The sequence below is a fragment of the Engystomops pustulosus genome, chromosome 1 (genome assembly GCF_040894005.1).
Source record: "Engystomops pustulosus chromosome 1, aEngPut4.maternal, whole genome shotgun sequence".
Taxonomy (NCBI): Eukaryota; Metazoa; Chordata; class Amphibia; order Anura; family Leptodactylidae; genus Engystomops; species Engystomops pustulosus.
In genome coordinates this window covers 180,108,090-180,128,913 of record NC_092411.1, presented here as the reverse complement: position 1 = coordinate 180,128,913, position 20,824 = coordinate 180,108,090, and the positions used below count along the sequence as shown (strand labels likewise).

Here is a 20,824-nt window from a genome sequence, read left to right as displayed (position 1 = left end):
TCATTAGATTAACCAAATTGATTTGAATTAATGTATCCTTCACAAGATTGCCTCAGAGAAAAATGTACATTTGTACATTTGATATTGGCTTGCATCTTTTATATCATCAAGGAGTAAAAAAGAATTTCAAATGAACTAAAGACATTTAAAGTAAAAATTTTATTTTTCTCAAGTGCACTGTATCTTAATATGAAATCTAATTTTACAGCTTAGTTTTTATGGTAACTCTTTAGAAAATAGCAGTGATTATTTCATTTTGCATTAAAATTCTCTGCAATAGCTACAATGCTAGAGCCACTGTGTTGCAATATGAAAAAAAAATGTTTCTTTGCTCTCTTATCTGGTATACAGCTTAATTCAATGACCTGGAACATGAATTTCCACTCACTGTAAAACAAACATTTTATCTATGTTTGCTCTTCTGGAAAAACATTTCTGCTGGGTTATTTCTGCCTAATTGTAAGGCTTTGCTTCTCTTTATCATGGTTTATCCATAAATGTCATCTTTTCCCTAATTTCTTAAAATAATTTCTGTATCTAGTGTAACTTAGTTTAATTATAGAAAAAAAGTAAAAAATGAAACATAATATTATAACCCACTTCATCATCTATATTACCATAGAATGAAAACTTAATGATTTCCCAGAACTACAAGCAGAAAAATGTAGGTAACTCAGAGCATGAAATGTAATTTACCGCGCTGTAATGCTGCTGGTCACTGTATGTGTTGCTAAGCAATTGAATTTGCCTATAAAGCAACATAAGATGTAAATGTATAGCATTTATCTCTCCTATAAAGCATGTATATAAAATTTCATGTTAGAACTGATTAAATGTTCATAAGTGTTATTGATTTAGAAAAAAATGCCATTTCTAAAAATGTTTGTAATAATCAATTTAACCTTTCTTGTCTTGCCAGTGTACAAAAGGGTTTCCGAGAATACATTTTTTTTAATATATGGGAAGGGGGGGCATTAACCTTTTAAAATCACTGACTCCCATTCAGCCATGGCGCCTCCCATTACTGTTGGCTTCTGTTTGTATAAAGAGGTGGAGCCCTCCTGACTACCGATGCAAGTTGCATTTGCATGCCTCAGTTCAGGACAGTACTACCATCCCCTATACAAAAAGAGGTCAGCAGTGACGGGTGGCACCATGGCTAAATAGAAGAGCCGAAGGAGGTGGGTATAAAAGGTTTATTATTTTAAAAGCCCCCTTCACAGACATCCCCTCTAATGTGCTAACTGGAATTAATTGTGATAAAATACATTACTATAACTAATCCTGTTTTTAGTAAAAAAATTAGATTATTTGTAAGAAATAGATTTTTTATTTTGAGTATGAAATTAAATAGAATTATCCAAATTATGCAAATTGCAGCAATTTCTAATATTTAAAAACATTTAAAAAATATATATATTTTTTTAATTATCTCTTTTAAAGAAGATGTTCTGTATATTTAGGGCACAATTGGACCAAAGGCGTCAGCGGAGTTGCTTACTTGCTAACAGTGAACAGAAATATGAAAAATGTGTTGGTTTACATTAAATCCACAGTGGCAGCAAGGACTTGTATCTAACTCAAACTTACCTGATATAACTGTTTTCACCAGTAGAAAATGTAACAATTATTTTTGCTACTAGTGAATATTACCATCTGAAATAAGTATCTTGCAAAGATTTTGCAAGTAGAACCATATTTTAAATTAGATTTGGAAACTAAAAGAAAAGAAAAAACTGTTGCATTCAAATTAATCCCCAATGGCCCACATTTCCTAAGTAGCCTGCAGGCATTAAAATACCTTGAAGGGCATGTATGAAAAAGTTAGCAAAAGCAGTAGAAAATATTATGTTATGTAAAATTTATTGGGTTAAATTAGCCAATGTGGGGATTTTTTCTTTTTTAAAGTGAATATGCCAGCTTAATCTGGTGCACTATATGGACAGCATATTGCAGCTACAAGTCTATACTTCTAATAGTCAAAACAGCATTAAACATTTAAGGGGGCAGAGGAGTGCTCTTCTTACTGTCACTACATGTTTAGCTCCAATTCGGCTTCTAAGAGTATGGATTATAGCTATAGTATGCTACCCTTACATAGGTCAACATAATAAGCTACCAGATGTGCTTTAAACAGTATACATATTTTTGCATAAGAATATGTTTTCAATGGGGTTAAAATTATATTAATGCTGCCTAAATGCCTCATATATGAAGGACAAAAAAACAAAAAAAAGTAAAATTGTGAAAAAATCTTTTCCTGGATAATTGCACTACTTATCTTACACCCAAATATACTTTAAACCAAATGTAGTTCTGAGTTAGAAAATCAAACAAGTACCAGTTCTAGCTATTATTTTAAGATACAGTGCACTTTTTGCATGGGAATGAGGAATTTGCAAGCCAATGTCATGATCATGAAATACAGTTAACAAGTTATGAACATAGTCAAACAAAAATGAACAGCAGAGATTATTAATAAAGTGATAGTAGTCAGCTTTTACTAAGGGGAAGTTGCTTTGATTACAAAAAGAAGAACAAACAAAATGAGAGAGGATTAGAGAAAAACATTATGGAGGACAGGTAGAGTCAGAGAGGGATCTTATAAAGGAGAATAGGTTAAGGAACACAAATTGAGGAGTCAACTGTAGGCCTGGCACAGCATGCTTGATACTGGAAAAAAAGAGTGAGGAAATGCTTGAAAAAAAGGTTGAAGCAGAATCGGAAGGGATTTCTCATACAGCATAACCCCTGAACTACCTATAATGCCTGGTTAACTTATAGGCTGCTATTTTGTATCTAACAAATATTATTCATAGAATGGGAGATGATCATTTTAGAATTATTGCTCACACACTAAACTGATGCCAACCGGGTATGTTTGATGAACTGATAAAACTAATAGACAACAAATCATCTTAACAAGCATACTTATTGTCATCTTAACATGCATACTTATTGTAGGGGACAGAAGTGACAGGAAACAAATGAATGTTTACTGAATGCTCATATGTGGTCATCACTGCCAGAAGTGGGAAAACAATCATTTATTTGACTGTGAATGTGCTAGAAATGTTGAACATGATAACAGTGACATACTGTTGAGAGTATTAGTAGTTGAACTGCATAGATCAAGTTGGTAGTTGTGGTTTTACTGATCACTACTTGAGGAATTTTGTTTATTTCCACCATTTCAATAAAAAGAATTCAAGAAATGTATTAAGTTTTTACCATTTATATTGGCAAACAATTAAATATTTGTAATCTACACTAAGAATGGGATAACATAATGTAGATTTTAAGTAATATTTCAAAGCATAAAACTTGCAATTTAGTTAACTTTTTAGCAAATTTCTATTTTTTGGAATAGCCCTGTTGATAACATTTGTATATTATTATACAAATCCAACAAAAAAATGTTTAAACTACATTTTTCCTATGGATGAAAATTAAAATCTGAGATATTGCCAACATAACATTTAACAATCATACAGTTCAATGGGTATGTTATAAGGTGCATTCATTCTACTGTCATTCACACTTCCCCCTAAAAATAGTCTTTGTGATATCATAGTTTACAAACTGCATGTTAGCAATAATGTACATTATACCCGTGTATTGTTCAATATATCTATAAACAAAGTCTCTAAGATGAATGCTCTAGAAAATGGAGAGTTCTTTAAAACCGGGAGGTCTGCAGCAAAGCATGAAAACTAATATTGATAGTAAGATTAAAGTAGAAAAAAAGTGTCTCTCGTAAGGATCGGTTCTGGCAGGAGTTAACTGTTTTATAAAATCATTTGGGAGCACTGATCCTCCCCAAGTAGGTGGCACATACACCAGACCAATTTAAATGCTGTCATATAAATGTCCTGCACCGATCACAGGTTTTATCTGCAGGGGGTTTGAGCCGCACCCGAACTTAGACTTCTAATGAAATCCTGGGTCCTCTCACCCTTTGTCACTAATAAATATTTCAAAGAAGCATTGATGTACACAAAATATAATGCAGTTGCCAACCACTTTATTTTCTACAGCTACTATTTTCTACAAAATGACATTGGTGCATGGGATACTGTGTCTGGGATATTATTTTCAATTTCAAGAGCACGACGCCAACTGCTTATAACACTGTTTTGGTTTTGGAGATGGTTTCTAATGATCTTTAGGTATCATCTTAGGATAGTTCATCAGTATGTAGTGTGACAAGTAAGGATCACAGCTATATAACCAGGGTAAAGGATCAAGAGGACTCATTGAAGTTCCAGAACTCCTGAACTATAGAACTTTTACAACGATTTTGGTATGTGTGTAGCTTTACCTGGTATTACAGCTCAACCCAACCAAGTGCTGGACAACCCATTTATCTTCAATTTAGTAATAGCAATGCCCCGGAAGAAGCTGTTTTTGCGGAACCCAGTGTCGGGCGGATATGTGGCTAGCATCCCTTTACAGATTTTTATATGCATATTTTTATCTATATTTTGTGAGTATGATGAATTTGAATATATTTTTGGACATACTACACCATCTGCATACATATTTCTTCCAGTAATATTGAATAATAAAACATTTGAAGGAAGACGGAAAGACCCGATGGTGCTGGTCTGAACGGTGGCATGGTTTCATCAGGAGGATCTGTGGAATAGTGCGGTTTATCTAAACAAAAAAATTTATATGAGAAGGGCTGTACACTAAAGAACCATTGGGAACGCCAGTCAGAGTAAAAAACCTTTTTCTCTTTTCTATTAGTAATAGCAATGTAAGGTTGTCTAACAGTTGGTGTACACCTAATCCATATCATAATTAATGTTTTTCTGGTGAGAAAAGATTAAAATTCCAAGATGAGAAAAAGTGGTCTGTCTTTTTTTCCAGAAACCGCACCACTCCTGCTTATGGACTTTATTGGCAAATTATTGCACTGTAATTACATATAGTCAGGTAAAGGCTGTTTGTTTAATTTTTAAAAAAGCATTTTTTTATCCTCTAATCCTAGACAACCTTAACAATGAAATACCAACGACCATTTTGATTTATATAACGTGCAATCCAAAATCTCTTTTTGAAAAATATATATGTTTCTGGCATTAGTCCTGTCCAAGTAAAAGGGAATTATCTGTAATACCAAGCAGAGCCAATGCTAAATAGTTGTTTTGAAGAATTTCAATCTCCTGTTTCCCTTAAGAGAAAATACATAAACTGCTAGTGTCATGGTTCTAATTAAAGATTCTAAATGTTGCCCTTATTGGTTTCAGTGGCATTTGGTCCTGACTTTCTAGTTTCAATTCTAATAATAATAATAATATATTTATAATTAGAAATCAAGGAATATTAAAAAAAAATGTGAATGATAAATCCTTTAGAAATATATTCACATACTTGCATGCTTTATAAAATATTATATTACACAAACACACATACAGTGTCTTCAGATTCCATATATTCTTAACATTTTCACACATTGTTTAATTAAACTTCTCATTTTGTTTTGTTTTTTGATCATTTTAAGAATATTTGGAGTTTTCAAAATGTATATATAGTCTATTAGTTTAGTGTTCCAAACATAATCTATAGATCCCAATAAACCAGGAGTATCTAATGGTTAAATCAGTTTAGTAAAAGTGCAAGCAAATTTTACCACAATTTTTCCATTCTGGTGTTAAGGCTTTTGTTATATGAAATGCAAATACAAGACTTTAGGAAGTATGATTATGTTATAGCTGTATGATCCCTTCCAAAGCATAAGGAAATTGGTTAGAATTGAAGGGGGGGAAAAAGAGAAGGTTTTAAGCTTTTAGGCTCTAATATCTGCAGGCTAAAAGGAATGATTGGTCCATACCCATAAATTCAATTCCAAGATGCTCTGCCAATGCAGAAAGTTGACAAAAAGAAAGAAAAGGAAAAAGTTTCAGAAAAGAGCAATACACTGTACTCCAAAAACAAATTATACATGAATACCATGGCTACTCTTTGTCTGCACATCAAAACAAGACATGTGATGGTAAATGGTCAACTCAAGTGTCCATGTCTTTTAAAATTAGACCCAATATATCACCATGGAACACAGGAAGAAATCTGAATGTTTTCATATATAGTTGCACATACTATGCAATATTATCATTATTATTATCATCATTAACTTTATCTCAAGAAAGTATTTTCTAAATGATGTAATTATAGTTATTATTTTTACATACTCCATTTGCTTTGAAATACTGTACAGTAACATTATAGTAAAATGTCTGTTGCTTAGATTCTGCATTTGTATCTATACTTTACTACATCGGTAAATGCTGCATGAAATAAAAAGTAGATTTATTTTTAATAAACTCAATGTCTGGACTATAACATTAAAGCATTAAAAAGTTGCACACACTTCAGTATCTAGCATTTAGAAAATTACGATAAAACATGCCATATATACTAACAATATATAATATTTATAAAAAATAGGTAATTTTATAGTACATGTAAGAGCTTAACTCCAAATGTAACAACAAATAAAAAAAGAAAGAAAATTGAATTATTAGGTTTTGTGGACTTCAATCAGTAACACTTCAAAGGAAAAAGTTTATTCAAATAACAATCATCCAGATTTCTTCCAAAGACAGCCATTAATAACAGACTACATTGACACTGCTCATTAGACATTAGTTGCACACAAAGCTTGGTTAGTAGCATGCCCATGCATACATATTTTCTGTTTATGGCAGGAAATTTTGATTACTATATTAATTTTCAAAAGAGGTAATTATTCAGCTTCCATTCAAAATAAATTTCAGAAATCTAGAATGTGATTTGACTGTGAAGCTTAACAAGATAACATGCTGAGAAAACATGCATTGCTCTTTAAGTCTTGCACTAGGGAAGCAGTTGATGTGTCATTTTTATTCACAGCTATACTTCTATTATGGTGGACAGGGGACATTGTGTTTGGTTCATTACCTGAAGAGTTAGAGTCCTAATAAGTGTTATATTATGCTGGGTGTAAGGATATTGTGTGTACCAAGTATGTATCAGTTCTACATATATGTCTTCATGTTTGTGTATCATCTTTGCAGTTGTCTAGTTTTCTAACAATATAATTATTATATATATTTCTAATATTCCATCTTTCCCTTTACTGTAATGTTATTACATACATGTGAACATGGAAAATGTTGTGTGATGGAATGTTTATTTTTGCCTCTGTTCTCTCTGTACACACAGGCAACCTGCTATATCGGTGATTTAAAAAACCTCCCCTCTACGACTGCACATACAGAGATAGCTGCTAGTACCTTCATTACTTTTTTATTAGTAAAGAAAGAACAGATATTTAAGTGTATAAAATTAAACATAAAATGCATGTTCTATTCAGTCCTTTCCTCTATATGAATTTGCCCAGCCTCTGCTTTAGAACAGGCTTCCTGCAGATTGGATTACAATTTCATGGTGAAATGTCAGGGTCAAAACAGTCATATTTAGCTTTGTTATTTTATTTATTTAAAAATCTATATCACACAAAAATAAACTGCAAATATGCTTGCAGTGTTATGATTTTAGACTTACTTTTCCATACATGGGTTATGAAATGAAATGGCTTTCTAAACTAAAGTACACTTACAAATCTATGATGTCTCTACACCAGCTCCAGTCATAGGGGGTGTAGGGTCACAGACACCAAACACTTATTACAAGATAATTATAGTATTCTTAATAACTATCATTTGTAAAACTCTGAGGGCTCATTAACTTCACATTTAGCTCTTTACTAAGAACTCTGCTGAGGGATACATTTGAACCCAAGAACCGTATTCACATATATCTGTGGTCAACTACTTTAATGAGGCAAATGGCATTCATAAGATTAACCCTTATATTTAACTTATATTGGATGGAATTCAGCAGAGATTTCAGACAAAGATAAATAAGCAGGATAGAGCGGGGATAATACCCAAAGTACGTGGAGAAAGATACTTTTCTGTAAAAAGATGGATCTGAATAATTCTTGTAGTCACTTGTACTACTCATTTATGCAAATTTATTGAAAAATAAATCTTTTAGACCATATTCGCTCAATTAAAGGTGAAAAGATTCACTACAGGATGTGTCTGATAAACATTTTTGGCTATCCACCAGTATATACTCAGTGCTGAGATAAAACATTAAGGGAATCTATCCTAGTCTTTATGTAAAAATAGAACATAGTTTAGTGAACTGGAAGCACATATCTCATAACTAGTCCAAGTATTTCTGTATTGATTTCCTTACTCACTCTATGATGTTGACTAATTATACGAATAATGTTTTATTTTCAGTCAGTGTCTGAGAAATAGTACTGTATTATTCAAAATCAAAACTGTTTTTGTCAAGTGTTCAAAATTGGGAAATAATTCATTTATTTGTAACCTGAGGATAAGTATGATGTCAAGTACTAAAAAATTATGTTTGCTTTTTCCAAAAAAAGTGCCCCATTTTCCATGGGTTTTCCTTTCTATTACAAATCTGTGTGTTCATAATATCACACAAAAACAATGTATAGGCCTGTTTCTGAGGGAAAGTTTACTTGAAAATATAGCTTAACCCCCTATTCACTATCCTATAATGCCTAAAATGTCCACAGGATAAATGATCCAGCCCAGTGATGGGGAGAAAGGGGCAGTGCCATAGAAAGGAATAGAGTATCAGTCATTCATGCGCACAAGTCCCTGAGTTTCTCTCAATCGCTGTGCTCCCAGAAGTAAACCCCCCACTGATCAGTAACTAATCAAATACCCGGTGGGAAAACTCTATTAAGGGCTCTAACTCTGTATAGATTTTGCAAATCTGGTGGAAATAAGTAGAGTGCTTAAATCTTTTTTTTCTAAAAAAAATTTTAAGCTGAAGGGTTATCATTGATGAACAGGCTTCAGCACTATAATATTAGGATTACTGACATCACTGTTGATATCAACAGGGTAGTAGCAACTAATCTGACTCCATCTACTCCTAAAGGGGGTTCAGATGTGCTATAAAGCATGACATAGGTACAATGACATCTTATGACATGTCAATGGTTTAGGCAGATGTATTTTGCAAGTCTTGGACTGTCAAGGGAAGTTTATTTCAGCTGTTATACAGAATGTAATACAGTTAGATGAAACACAGGTCCTTTTGTGGCAACTGAGGGGCATAAAATATCATTTTCATGGCTTTCTTGCAACCTATAGAATATCCTGCTATACACGTTCCTGGTTATGTGATGGATGAGAAATGTCATGGATAGAATTAAAAATGTGTTTTAAAATGAGGCTTTAAAGGGCACCTACCACCACAAATCTACCTATAAAGGTAGATTGGGTGGTAGGTGCATCAATGGGACGTGAGGATAGCCCTTTTAAGGGCTAATCCTCACGTCCCCTCACTTTTTTGGTAACTTTTATTCCACAGATATTTAAATTTACTTATGCGGCTACCGGGGCGTGGAGTAGCCGCATATGAGATTACATGAGGCGGCTACTCCACGCCCCGGTACCCACTTTACCCCTCCTACTCACATGCGCAGACGGCAGGGTCGCCGGACGAGGGCGCGCAGCTACGCGGAGCTGCGCGCCGAAGATGGGTGAGTAGGAGGGGTAAAGTGGGTACCGGGGCGTGGAGTAGCCGCCTCATGTAATCTCATATGCGGCTACTCCACGCCCCGGTAGCTGCATAAGTAAATTTAAATATCTGTGGAATAAAAGTTACCAAAAAAGTGAGGGGACGTGAGGATTAGCCCTTAAAAGGGCTATCCTCACGTCCCATTGATGCACCTACCACCCAATCTACCTTTATAGGTAGATTTGTGGTGGTAGGTTTCCTTTAAGGTTTAGTCAATGTACAGTTTGGGCAGCACAAATATTTTAAACCAAAGGCCACATCCTTAAACTCAAAGTTTGATCTGTAGTATGTATTTAGGGGTAAAATATTAGTCTAGGGTTTGGTATCAAGTTATTGGTTAGACATGGAATGATTTATACAGTACATGGTTTGTAATTGCATACATGTATGTGAATCCCTTACTGACTATACTGCACCATGGAATTAATGATGCTCTATAAATTAATAATACTTAATATTTACTTTTGAAAAGGAATCATGCTGCATGCATCTGTACAGTAAGTGTAAAACTAAATCAATAAATTCCAGGTCAACAATACTGATAACAGATATTCCCATTTGCCCTAATGACAGGTTCTCATATGCTGTCTGATAATTAACATTCTTAGTTCCATTCAGTTTTAAAAAGAGTATTGAATCATGAAATTGTCTGTTATAATCCTTGTGTCATCAAAGCTCTGCCTACCCCCTACCCTCATAGCCTTTAAATAACATGTACCAGCAAATACAAACACTTTGGGGTCTTCTCGTAAATACTGAGGGTTGGGATGTCCATAAAAACTATGGTATGAACACATCTAAAACTGGTTGCATGTATCTAGGTGAGTGAGTGTGACAAATGTATACTGTAATAGCTTTTATGTTGGTCTCGAAGTAACCCTTACATAGAATCTTGTATCTTTGGTGTTAATATATGTTTTGGCCTTCTATAAATACAAAAGTTTGTATTTTTATGTGGTCAAAACATACACATTAACTAGTACTCTTAAATAAGGAATCTTTTAACATGTTTCTCTTATCTTACCTTTACAAAGGCTAAAAACTCTTATATAATAACACATGCATGCCCATTGACATTGGTGCATCAAAAAGATAATACAGTAATAATAATAATAATAGTCCATTATTATTATTTGATATCATGCTACAGGCAGAGCAAACAGTACTGAGCCTAGTAGAGAATAATACATCAAGTACTAGGTGAGATCTGAAGAGAGATTCAGCAACGAGAAAGCAGCACCAATTGAGCATGCTCCTATTCAGGCAGAGACAGAAAGGAAGTGGACGTACTGTAGAAGCTGGCCATTACGTAGTTTTGGCAGCGATCACCAGTAAATTCATTTGGGCACCTGAGAGGAAAGACAAAAAGGGTGGAGAAAACAGAGAAAAGAGAAGAGTTGAATATATGGCCAAGAAAGAAGATCCTTCAAGTGTCAACTGATTGTTCTTAGAGGTCCACCACCAAAAACTATGTTTTCCCTTTTGTACCAGCATGACTTTATGTTTGGTATCTACTTATATCCAGAACATTTACAAAAATTATGATATATACAAATTTTGTCTAATAAATGAATGATTAATTAATTTCTTGTAAAGAACTAAGAAAAATGTATTGATTTCTTGATGTAAGCAAAGTCATGTGTAGCACAAAAAGAAACTCATGTCTTTGAGAAAAGACCCTACCAAGTATGTCTGATTCATTTTTTTATTTGTTGCTGCATTTGGGGGATAAAAAAAACAAATCAGATTATTGGGACATACTTTCTGGTCTTATGACTCTCACAGGGTCAGTCGCAGTACATCTTGCTCCCGTGAATCCTGGTTTGCACCTAAAGGGTAAAAATGTGATGAGCAAAAGAAAAAGAAGAAGAATGGTATCCATCTGAATGTGTTCTCCTGTGGGACATGGCAAAAAATGCTTCACTTTTCAAAACAACAATACATGCAACATGAAAAGTGAGGCATAACTGAGGCACAAATGATGAGGACAACGTAAAGGGACAGTAAATATGACATATATGACTGGAGGAGATAGATTTACACAACACAGTACTAAAAAGAATGACCAAGGTTTCTTTGATCATCATAATATACACCACCACCTTTAAATACCATCACCAGTCCACTTATTCCTACACAGTTGAAATAGTCCCCACTATTTTAATGCTATTCTTTATGTTAATTTCTACATACAATATGCTAATTAGGCTTTATAATGTCAGGTTGACGACCCTGTGGCAGACAGCCTGACATTGCTTACCTAAAAGTAGATGAATTTACTAGTCTAAATAGCATACCTAAACTAATGACACATCACTCAGGACTGGTGGGGGCTGAGTGACTGTTTTGGAATTAGTGGAGGGGATTTAAGGTCCACTGTAACATTTGGCTATTTGGAGTGTGAGTTTCACATTATCTTGCAATAGGAATTGTGGGCACAAGGTAATGGATATAAAGTGGACATGGAAAAACAAAACTAAAAGTTGTTTTCTTTTTGTTCTCTTTTAAGTAACTTTAGAAGAACTGTTAAATTGCAATATTTTTTTATGTATGTGTTAGAATTTACCAATTATCACTTGTCTTACACCTAGGAAAGGTGTTTCAGTTGTTACTTATAAATTAGCTATGCTGACATTATTGGTGGTACTGTATATGTACCACTGAGGTGATATAATGAAACAACCATTTGATACAATATATAGATCTTACCAAAAAACTACCATATATAAATATCTTACCACATATAAATCAGGTAGTCTATGACATACAAGGTTAAACATGATGCCTTAGAAATTAGGCCTAAGTATTGGTTAGTTACAACAGATATAGGTTACAGCAGATGACATGTGTGAGGCGCAGAGGCGACTGAAATAACTAGATACATTTTGGGGAACATTTCATAGTTATATTAGTAATAATGAAAACCAAGAAAACATATTTTCTTTTATTTCTGAGAATTTCTTCCAAAATGATTCTTGCAAAGTCGCACAAACAAACAATTCAGGTAACTTGAAACTAAAGCACAGAAAATGTAGAGGAGCCATCCTAATACCAATATATGGAATCTGATTATTTGCTCCGCCACTAGGCCTTTTATCAGTTTTAATACTGTCCCCTCTATTGACACTATAATGAAATTAAAAAATGCACATTGAAAATTCCATAACTTTTTTGTTGATAATGAACAAAATTAAAATCTTGTAAGGTAATATCCAGAGCCATTCAACATTAAGCAGAAGTACAAAACCAGATTGTATTATGTCACTGCATGAGTCACCACAGGTCATATTTGTTGAATTCCAATTTTTTATTGCATTTTTGTTATATACATGTGGTTTATACTTTTCACATATCCACACATAAACAAATGTTTCACAATATTTATTTATGTTCTTATAAAATATGTAATAAACATACAGTCTTGTAACTGTAGCGTAGTGAAAAATGCTGGTGGATCAGGATCTGAGATTGATACCTATGAGTGTAGTGACACAATACTATTTATTGAATATTACCTTGCAGATGAATAAATAAGAAAACAAAGATATATAGTAAGTAGTCTTACTTGCACATGAATTTTCTTGCTGGACTGCTTGTAATTCCATTGATCACATAACATTCACCCCCATTAACACAGTATGTCTTCTCCTTTTCTGAACATTTTGATAGATGCCCCACTGCAGGGCCTGTAAATGATGGAAAAAGGAAAATGTATTCATTATTGATGATACAACTTTTACAAAAGACATTCATTTCTTTTTACTTTCTTTAAACAGAAAATCTTCCCAAAAAACAACTTTCTGGACATTGGCAGGTTTTTTATGGCCCATTTATAGGGTTCTATTATTGAGAAAAGCGTTTATGAGAATGCTTGTTTTTAATAATTAGTCCATATGAATATACTATGTCCTAAATGTACTAAAAATAGGCATGTGATTCAGACATTCTACTAAAATGCACCCAGGGAGGAACAAGTAACCTATTTTATAAGACCAAAGTAAGAGACCATGGATTTAGACATTTTGTCAGTTCATGAAAAGTATTTTAGGCACATTTCTCTTTAAATATTGACCAATTAATGTCCATCTCATTTGTTACAACTGTGTCTTAACCTCAACCATCAAAGTCACTTGGGTTTAAAGACTAGTGTACTTGCAGAAGACCGTTGTTTAAAGCAACTGTAGTACTTATCTAATTTGCATATGTAGTCATTTTATTTGTAAAGTGCTACGTAATATGATGGTGCTGTATAAATAAAGGTTAATCATTAAATATTATTATTATTATTATTAGTTGTAGTAGCTATCATACGCCAGTCCTATGTTTCTAATTCTAAACAAAAAGTAAGAATTCTAAGTCACATAAAACAGTTAACCAGTACCAAGACTATCAGGAACCAGATAGCAAATATGTTTTGCCATACATTCAGTTTGAAACAGAAACTTAATGCTTGTTGCGTAACAGGGATAGCCAGGGTTCTTGTTCCATATTAGAGCGTGAGCAGTGATGAACGACATCTGTTTTCCATGAGAACAAGCATGTAGTGGATGTCACACATGCCCCATATACGTGACCCGACAAGGTAAAATGCTAATGACAATGTACTATGGGGCTTAATTGTATGCTATGGAAACTATTACGGCAGGTCATTTAGATATAGTGTAGTGTAAATAGAGAAATTCACCTCATGCTAAACAAAAAAAGAACACAAAGCTTCAATTATATAAGAAAATGATGGTATGTTTTAATAGATGAATAGACTGATCGATATTCCAAAAAAAATTGTTCTTAAACTTGAGAAGATAAATTGCAAAACAAAATGCAATACAACACCCTCAGTCACCCTTAACTTTCTTGGGAAAAGGACACTATCATTCCATGACAATTTTTTGACAAACAATCACAGAGTAATAGACAATTTACTTATAGATACACTTCATCTGATCTTGCTACTGGAGAAATTCAGAAAAGAATGTAGACTGATCCATATCTTATACACACCCATATACATATACATCTCTTTATGTATTGGAAAGTTTGACCTTAAAGGCAGACTTCTGACAATGCCATTTAAGCATTATAATCCGAGCATCTGATAAGTATTCAAACCACTACTCCATATGACACCCAAAATAGGCTATTTCCTACAAAATATGTTTGTAGACATCAAAACTACAAAGCCTTGTGCAGCTGAGCACTTCTATTGACTAACATGTATGTTCTACTGATCAATGTTTTTTTTTTTAACTTCAAAAGGTTTTTATTAGTCAATTAATTACCATACAAGAGTGATTGAACAGCACATACAAAATCACATGTATGAAACAAATGATAAATCCGTAGTATCTAGACATAGAGCTTAATTATATCATATTTATATCTCTCTAATACGACAAAATGAATAGGGAAACAAGCATACTTGCAATGGACGAATACAAAATGGCCAATATTTGCAGCTTCAATAGTGCAGGTAGTTTCTCATAAGTACATCACAGAACTGCCCTATGCATTTAACACTTCTGGGGTATACAGTAATTTAAACACACACCTAGGGAATGATGTGTTTTTAATGGGATAAAGTAAAAAGTATCTGCTAAACTACGCTGCCAGCAGCTTAATTCATATTGGAGCAAAGGATTGGTTTGGTTAAAATCTAATATGGCCAATCCCCGATTTCCTGAGTTTGGATTCCTCAAACACAATGAGTGACGATAATTTCACTGTAGGCAATTTTTCCATAATGTGTATGGACATGTTAAGGCTTAAATTGACCCATCACCTGTTTAAAGCTGAGATTTCTAGTTTCTTTAATGCAGAATGATAAGTGAGTGAGGTTCATACCAGCAGTCTTATAGACACCCACAAATAACACACCATGATATTCTCCATACATGAGTAAATAATAAAGCACTAACTGAATAAATGTAATCCTGGTAAAAATAAGAATAGGATAATGCAAAAATAATTTAACTGTTTTCACATTTCTCATGAGGGTCTTTTTTTTCACATCCCCAAATTGTGAACAATATTAATGAAGTTATTATCAAGCACTTCTTCATCCATCACACTTTAAGTAGGGCAACTATGACTATGTGTTACATGTAAATATTCAGTCCTAAAGTGTATTCTGCAACCAGCCATCCTATCTAGCTTCCCATGGGATCATGCATAGCACAAGCCTCAGATAATGTATCTACAGGACAAACACTAAGGAGATAATATTGGACAATGTATTTCCTGGAAGCACGTCCAAGAAAAAAAACAAGCAGTCTGTATTGTATTTAGAGATAATAGAATTCCAAATATTTCAAAATGTGTTTTCCTGTAAAAATAACATTTGAAATTGCTCACAATAAGGTTAGGTTCAGACATAAAATCCTTACCTGAAACCTCTATATACATCCTGGCTCTGCAGAGAGTCAAACACTGATCAAAGCTATCTGCCTGCTGGAGGACAGGGGTTATATCTCATAGCTGTATCAGTGTTAAAATATATGCGGTATCACAATAGCACATCTTGTGCCAAGTACTGTGCAGTATTTCTGCTTCCGGATGTTGTGTAATCAGAGTCTGCAGTACATTTAATGAATTGAGGAATAGATTTCTAATAGGAGCTGGCAATGTCACAATTTTAAGAGGGTGAAGAACAGTTATTAGAATTTTATGCCACATTGTGAAGGAGTTCTACATGTTAAAACGGAACCTGTCACCATGGACCTCATTTTCACTAAAGACAGGTTGCATAAGCCCATCACACCTGCATTGCAAATATGCCTTTCTCTAAGCATTTGCAACACAATATAATTGTGTGTTATAACTTACCTTCCACCCTGACTAAATCATCTGTTTAGTCCCAGGGGTTGGGCTTTGGTTTGGATGCATTTCAAAAACAACATGTGACTTGTCTGTGCTGCAGGCTGATCAGCTCTTGGCCCCCACCTTTATGCTCCTGTACACCTCCCTCTCCCACTGATGTCAGATCACCAGGATGTGAGCTCTGTGAAGGAGCAGGAGGGAGGAGCTGCACAGGAGCACAAAGGTGGGGGCCTAGAGCTGATCAGCCTGCAGCACAGACAAGTCACATTATTTTTTAAATGCATCCCCCTTAGGACTACACAGAGAATTCTGTCAGGGAGCAAGGTAAGTTATAAACACAGAATTAGATTGTAATGAACATGCAGAAAGGAATATTTGCAATGCAGGTGTGATGGGCTTCTGCAACCTAATTTTAGTGAAAATTAGGTCCCTGGTGACAGGTTCCCTTTGACATTAGAAGCCAATTTTTTATGTTGCCAAGTCATCGCTCATAAAACAAAATGTGCACATCATTGGCATAGAGACATAATAAAGAGGGGCTTGTCCACAAATCAAATTGGAAAATCCACTCTACTAAATGTTGTCTCATTAAAATAACCCTGGCTTGGTGGCAAATGTCATATGCTGTCCAAGGGTAACTTCGTGAAGCAGCCCCATTTCCTTATAATTGCTACAAAACATATTTAGTTAATTAACATGCTTATTGTTAACCTCACAAGGAGAACTATACATTAAAATATTAGTAAATAGGATGGTTTCCAGTATAATCTGATCTAAAACCGATTGCCTTAAGAGGTGAAATTCTAAGTCTGTTTGGACAGGTTTAACATCTGCAGTAACTTCTGTGAGTATAGATTAGCCAAATCTTTATCGAAGGATTTCCTGTGCAAATTGTAGCTGTCAAGCAGTCCTCCGAGAGACAAGCCATTGTTATCATAAAGGCTCATGCATTCCTTGGCAGGTTAAGCTGGCAGGTATGAGTGAGCGCCACTACAATATGTATTGCAGAATAGGGAAAGCACATCATATCCTGACATATACAGATACACTAATGCACTCTTAGAAATATTTCTCTGACATAGATATGAAAAACTGACTTTCATTTTAATTTTACTGGAATTTTTTTCACCATTTATCCCCAATAAGACACACTTTTGTTTTTTCATGTATTTCACCTCATATTAATTGAAATCACACAGTGTTCAAACATTTTGAATGTTTTTTCCACTACCTCTAGATGGCGCTACATGCTGATACAAATAGACATGACTCAAGGTCTACACACGGAATGACAGCACTAATATGAGCACAACCCATATGAATTAATTCTGACAGTGTTATATGGTTAGTGAACCCTGTCATAAATTTCAGTGATAACAACCAATGTAATGAAAGCCAGATAAGCTATCAAAGTCTTAGGCACTGATCAAAGTCAATGTCTTCCCCTGACAGCATGCGGGTTCTGAGTGGGTTAAATTGCTATGGTCTTTATCTCCAACCAAATCCAGATTTAACAGGAACATTCAAGGTAAAGCGGTAAATTCTTAGTGTCAGTCATATGTAGTTGCTGGTTCATGTTACAATGCACAGTATGTTCTTAAAGAGGACTTGTCAACACTTTTTCCTATGAAATAAACATAGGGGAAGGTCCATGTTACAGGTTACCACTTTTCATTTTATAATTTACTCCTTAAGGGAGGTGACAGTTTAACTCCTTCCTGCCACTCTTACAAATCACAGTGTGCATGTAGTAGGAAGGATCAGACAGAATAATGTCCCACTCTGGTTGCCATGTCTTGCTTCTTTTTTTCTTAACGCATAATTGTAAAGCTGTAGTGATTTTATTACATGTGATTCCCCCTTGGAAAACAGAACAATGTCTACATTGTTCTGCTCATCCTTTTCTTTTCAAAGTTATGGCATTTTCTGTTCTGAAAGTGTTTGACAAAAATCTTTCTCACCAGAGGTGAAGTGGGCGGAGACTGATGTTTGTCAAGGAAGCCATTGCAGCACTAAGGTAATCTGAGGGCTAAAGCAAGGAAACTATTGCATATAGGTAATAAAGATAATAGGCAAAGTTGTTTTACATCCCAAGAGCTATTGATTTGTGGCAAACATAAAAACCTGTACAGTTACTCTTTAAATATACCATTAAGTTTTAAAAATCACCTAATCTCTCTCCCACTCCTACCTCCAACCCCTAACCTAATTATACCTGTTTTTTTTCCAGTGCAGTTACACTTTTTTAATATACTCCTATTCTCACATGGTTGTTGGCTTTATTGCTCAATTTTTTAGTTGCCCCTGTGGTTTCTCTGGCAGAACCACTTAAGGCTGGGTTCGCATTTCGTTTTTTTTGCATACTGCTAATGGACACATTTTTCACATAAAAAAAAACATATCAAAAGGAGTGCTAGACTATATCCATTAATTTCTATGGCCGCGACGGTTACACAAACAGTGTATGTTTGTTGTCCTATGCATCTGTATCCTTAGGCTATGCATTTTTTCATGACCTTTTCGAAAACATATACTTTTTAAACAATTATGTCTATGGACGAGGCATGCATAAAGCATTACAGTGTATGCATCAGTCACATCCACTTTTATTCCCAAATATGGATCTTAAAATTCTTTTTTAAAAAGATATACTTTTTTAATGTTAAAAAGGGATGCTAACGATGGATATGGCACATTCATCAAAAAAATGAGACACATGAAGAAAAATTCATTTGTTTTTGTTAATTCCTAGATGTATACATTGCAGCATGCATCTAACGGATGCAAAAAACAAGATGTGAACCCATCCTCATACATATTACATGTACATATTCGGAATCAAAGGTACTACGTTAATCACATGTGTTTTTATCATTTCAATGATCCCTTTCTGAATGTTGTGACCATACCTAACGGAGAAGATCAGCAATATCTATCTTCACCATATTTCAACACTTGGAATTTCTCTCATTCTACATCTTGGCCATGTCTCTTCATAACCAATATTACTGGACAGAATAAAACTGGCTATTGAGTTAGATGTTTATCTGACTAGTGTTCAGGTGACAGCTATTTCATATGTGTGGTCAACCTAAGCTTGTAAAGAAAGACCAGCAGGGACCACCAGACCAGCTGCACTGGAGGGGCAAGGGATTAGGTAGATGACTAATGCTATTGTATGCAAATCCTTACATATCCCAATTTTCTTATGACTTTTAAAAGAACCCTTCAATATTATTATATATATTATATATGTAGATATAATACTACAATGACAACCCGTTTTATCTAATATTTAAGGCTTCACTTGTGACATGTATAGTCTTTGCCAGTTTAATCACTGCAATGTGCTTCAGTGCTAGCCGAAGGTCTCCTAGGGGTCATTTTCTCAAGAAAGCAAAGCACAGGATACTGAGGTCATATGAGGAAAGACTGGTATTGGAAGCAGATATAGAGATTATGGTGATGTAATTACTACTAATGCCTTAACTAGAAAATGTCAACGGGTAAGAATAATAGACATAGATGTTGGATGCTCATTACTGTTTGCATGTTGAGCTCTGAACGCCTGCAAAATGGAATGGTGTCATATTATTACTACATGGATTTTGTGCAGCACACACTATAACATTTTCTATAAATGATAGTACATTTACAAATAATGTTGTTACAGGGACACACTAAAAAAAATGATTACCATCATCTACTATCGATATATTTTAACAATGTTAACCTCTATGTTCCTTTATAGTTTATGATATACCATTAATTTTTGCCAGCGATGTTATTGAAAGCCATACACAAAGATATCATGTAGGTGGCAATGGTAAAGTTCATCAAGCATCTAAAATAACCAGTCTTAATGGGATCTTATATTACAACTTTTAATAATGTTTTCAAGATAAAATTCTTTCTATAAAGTAAAACAACAAAGGCTAGGATGTTTGGAAGTGGTAGGTATACTGACAGGTGGGAGAGAGTATAAATGGGAATGTTGGTGCTTGCAACCCATCTGTCTGTCTGATGAGTTGGAGGAATTGAGACAGATCCATAGATAGATATGTGTGTTACCAAACAAAGAGGGGAGCCATTGCAAGGTCAGTACTGTGATATTATAGCTATTATTGTATTTCATACGCGGTTATCAGGTGCTGGATGTGCATGGGGGATGAGTCGAAAAGCTTTCTACAATCTTTCGCTCTCTGTTATCAACCATTTCATCAATTACAACCCCATATCTAGCTTTGTGTGGGAACAACATGCTGATAACCTTGAGTCACTTACCATTCAGGGGATTAAAAGCATCAAATCATCAATACAGGTTAGAGACTGGGACTGCATGATTTAGCAACTTGAAACGCAGTGGATTTTTAAGTTAAAGACAGTT

General features: G+C 34.4%; 1 protein-coding gene across 13 annotated transcripts in view; it reads right to left on the bottom strand.

Moving 5' to 3' along the window:
- NRG1 (neuregulin 1) overlaps positions 1 to 20,824 on the bottom strand; it is a 482,754-nt gene that overhangs the window by 9,733 nt on the left and 452,197 nt on the right. For 4 of the 13 annotated variants that reach the window (XM_072114049.1, XM_072114054.1, XM_072114095.1 and 1 more), the window contains 3 exons: positions 13,187 to 13,307; positions 11,383 to 11,450; positions 5,840 to 5,863 (listed from right to left, as the gene is read on the bottom strand). In XM_072114049.1, coding sequence (XP_071970150.1) covers positions 5,840 to 5,863; positions 11,383 to 11,450; positions 13,187 to 13,307 — 213 coding nt within the window. Of the gene's footprint in view, positions 1 to 5,839; positions 5,864 to 10,911; positions 10,971 to 11,382; positions 11,451 to 13,186; positions 13,308 to 20,824 lie in introns of those variants that run through there. The other 9 variants (XM_072114058.1, XM_072114090.1, XM_072114073.1 and 6 more) reach the window with 6 other exon arrangements.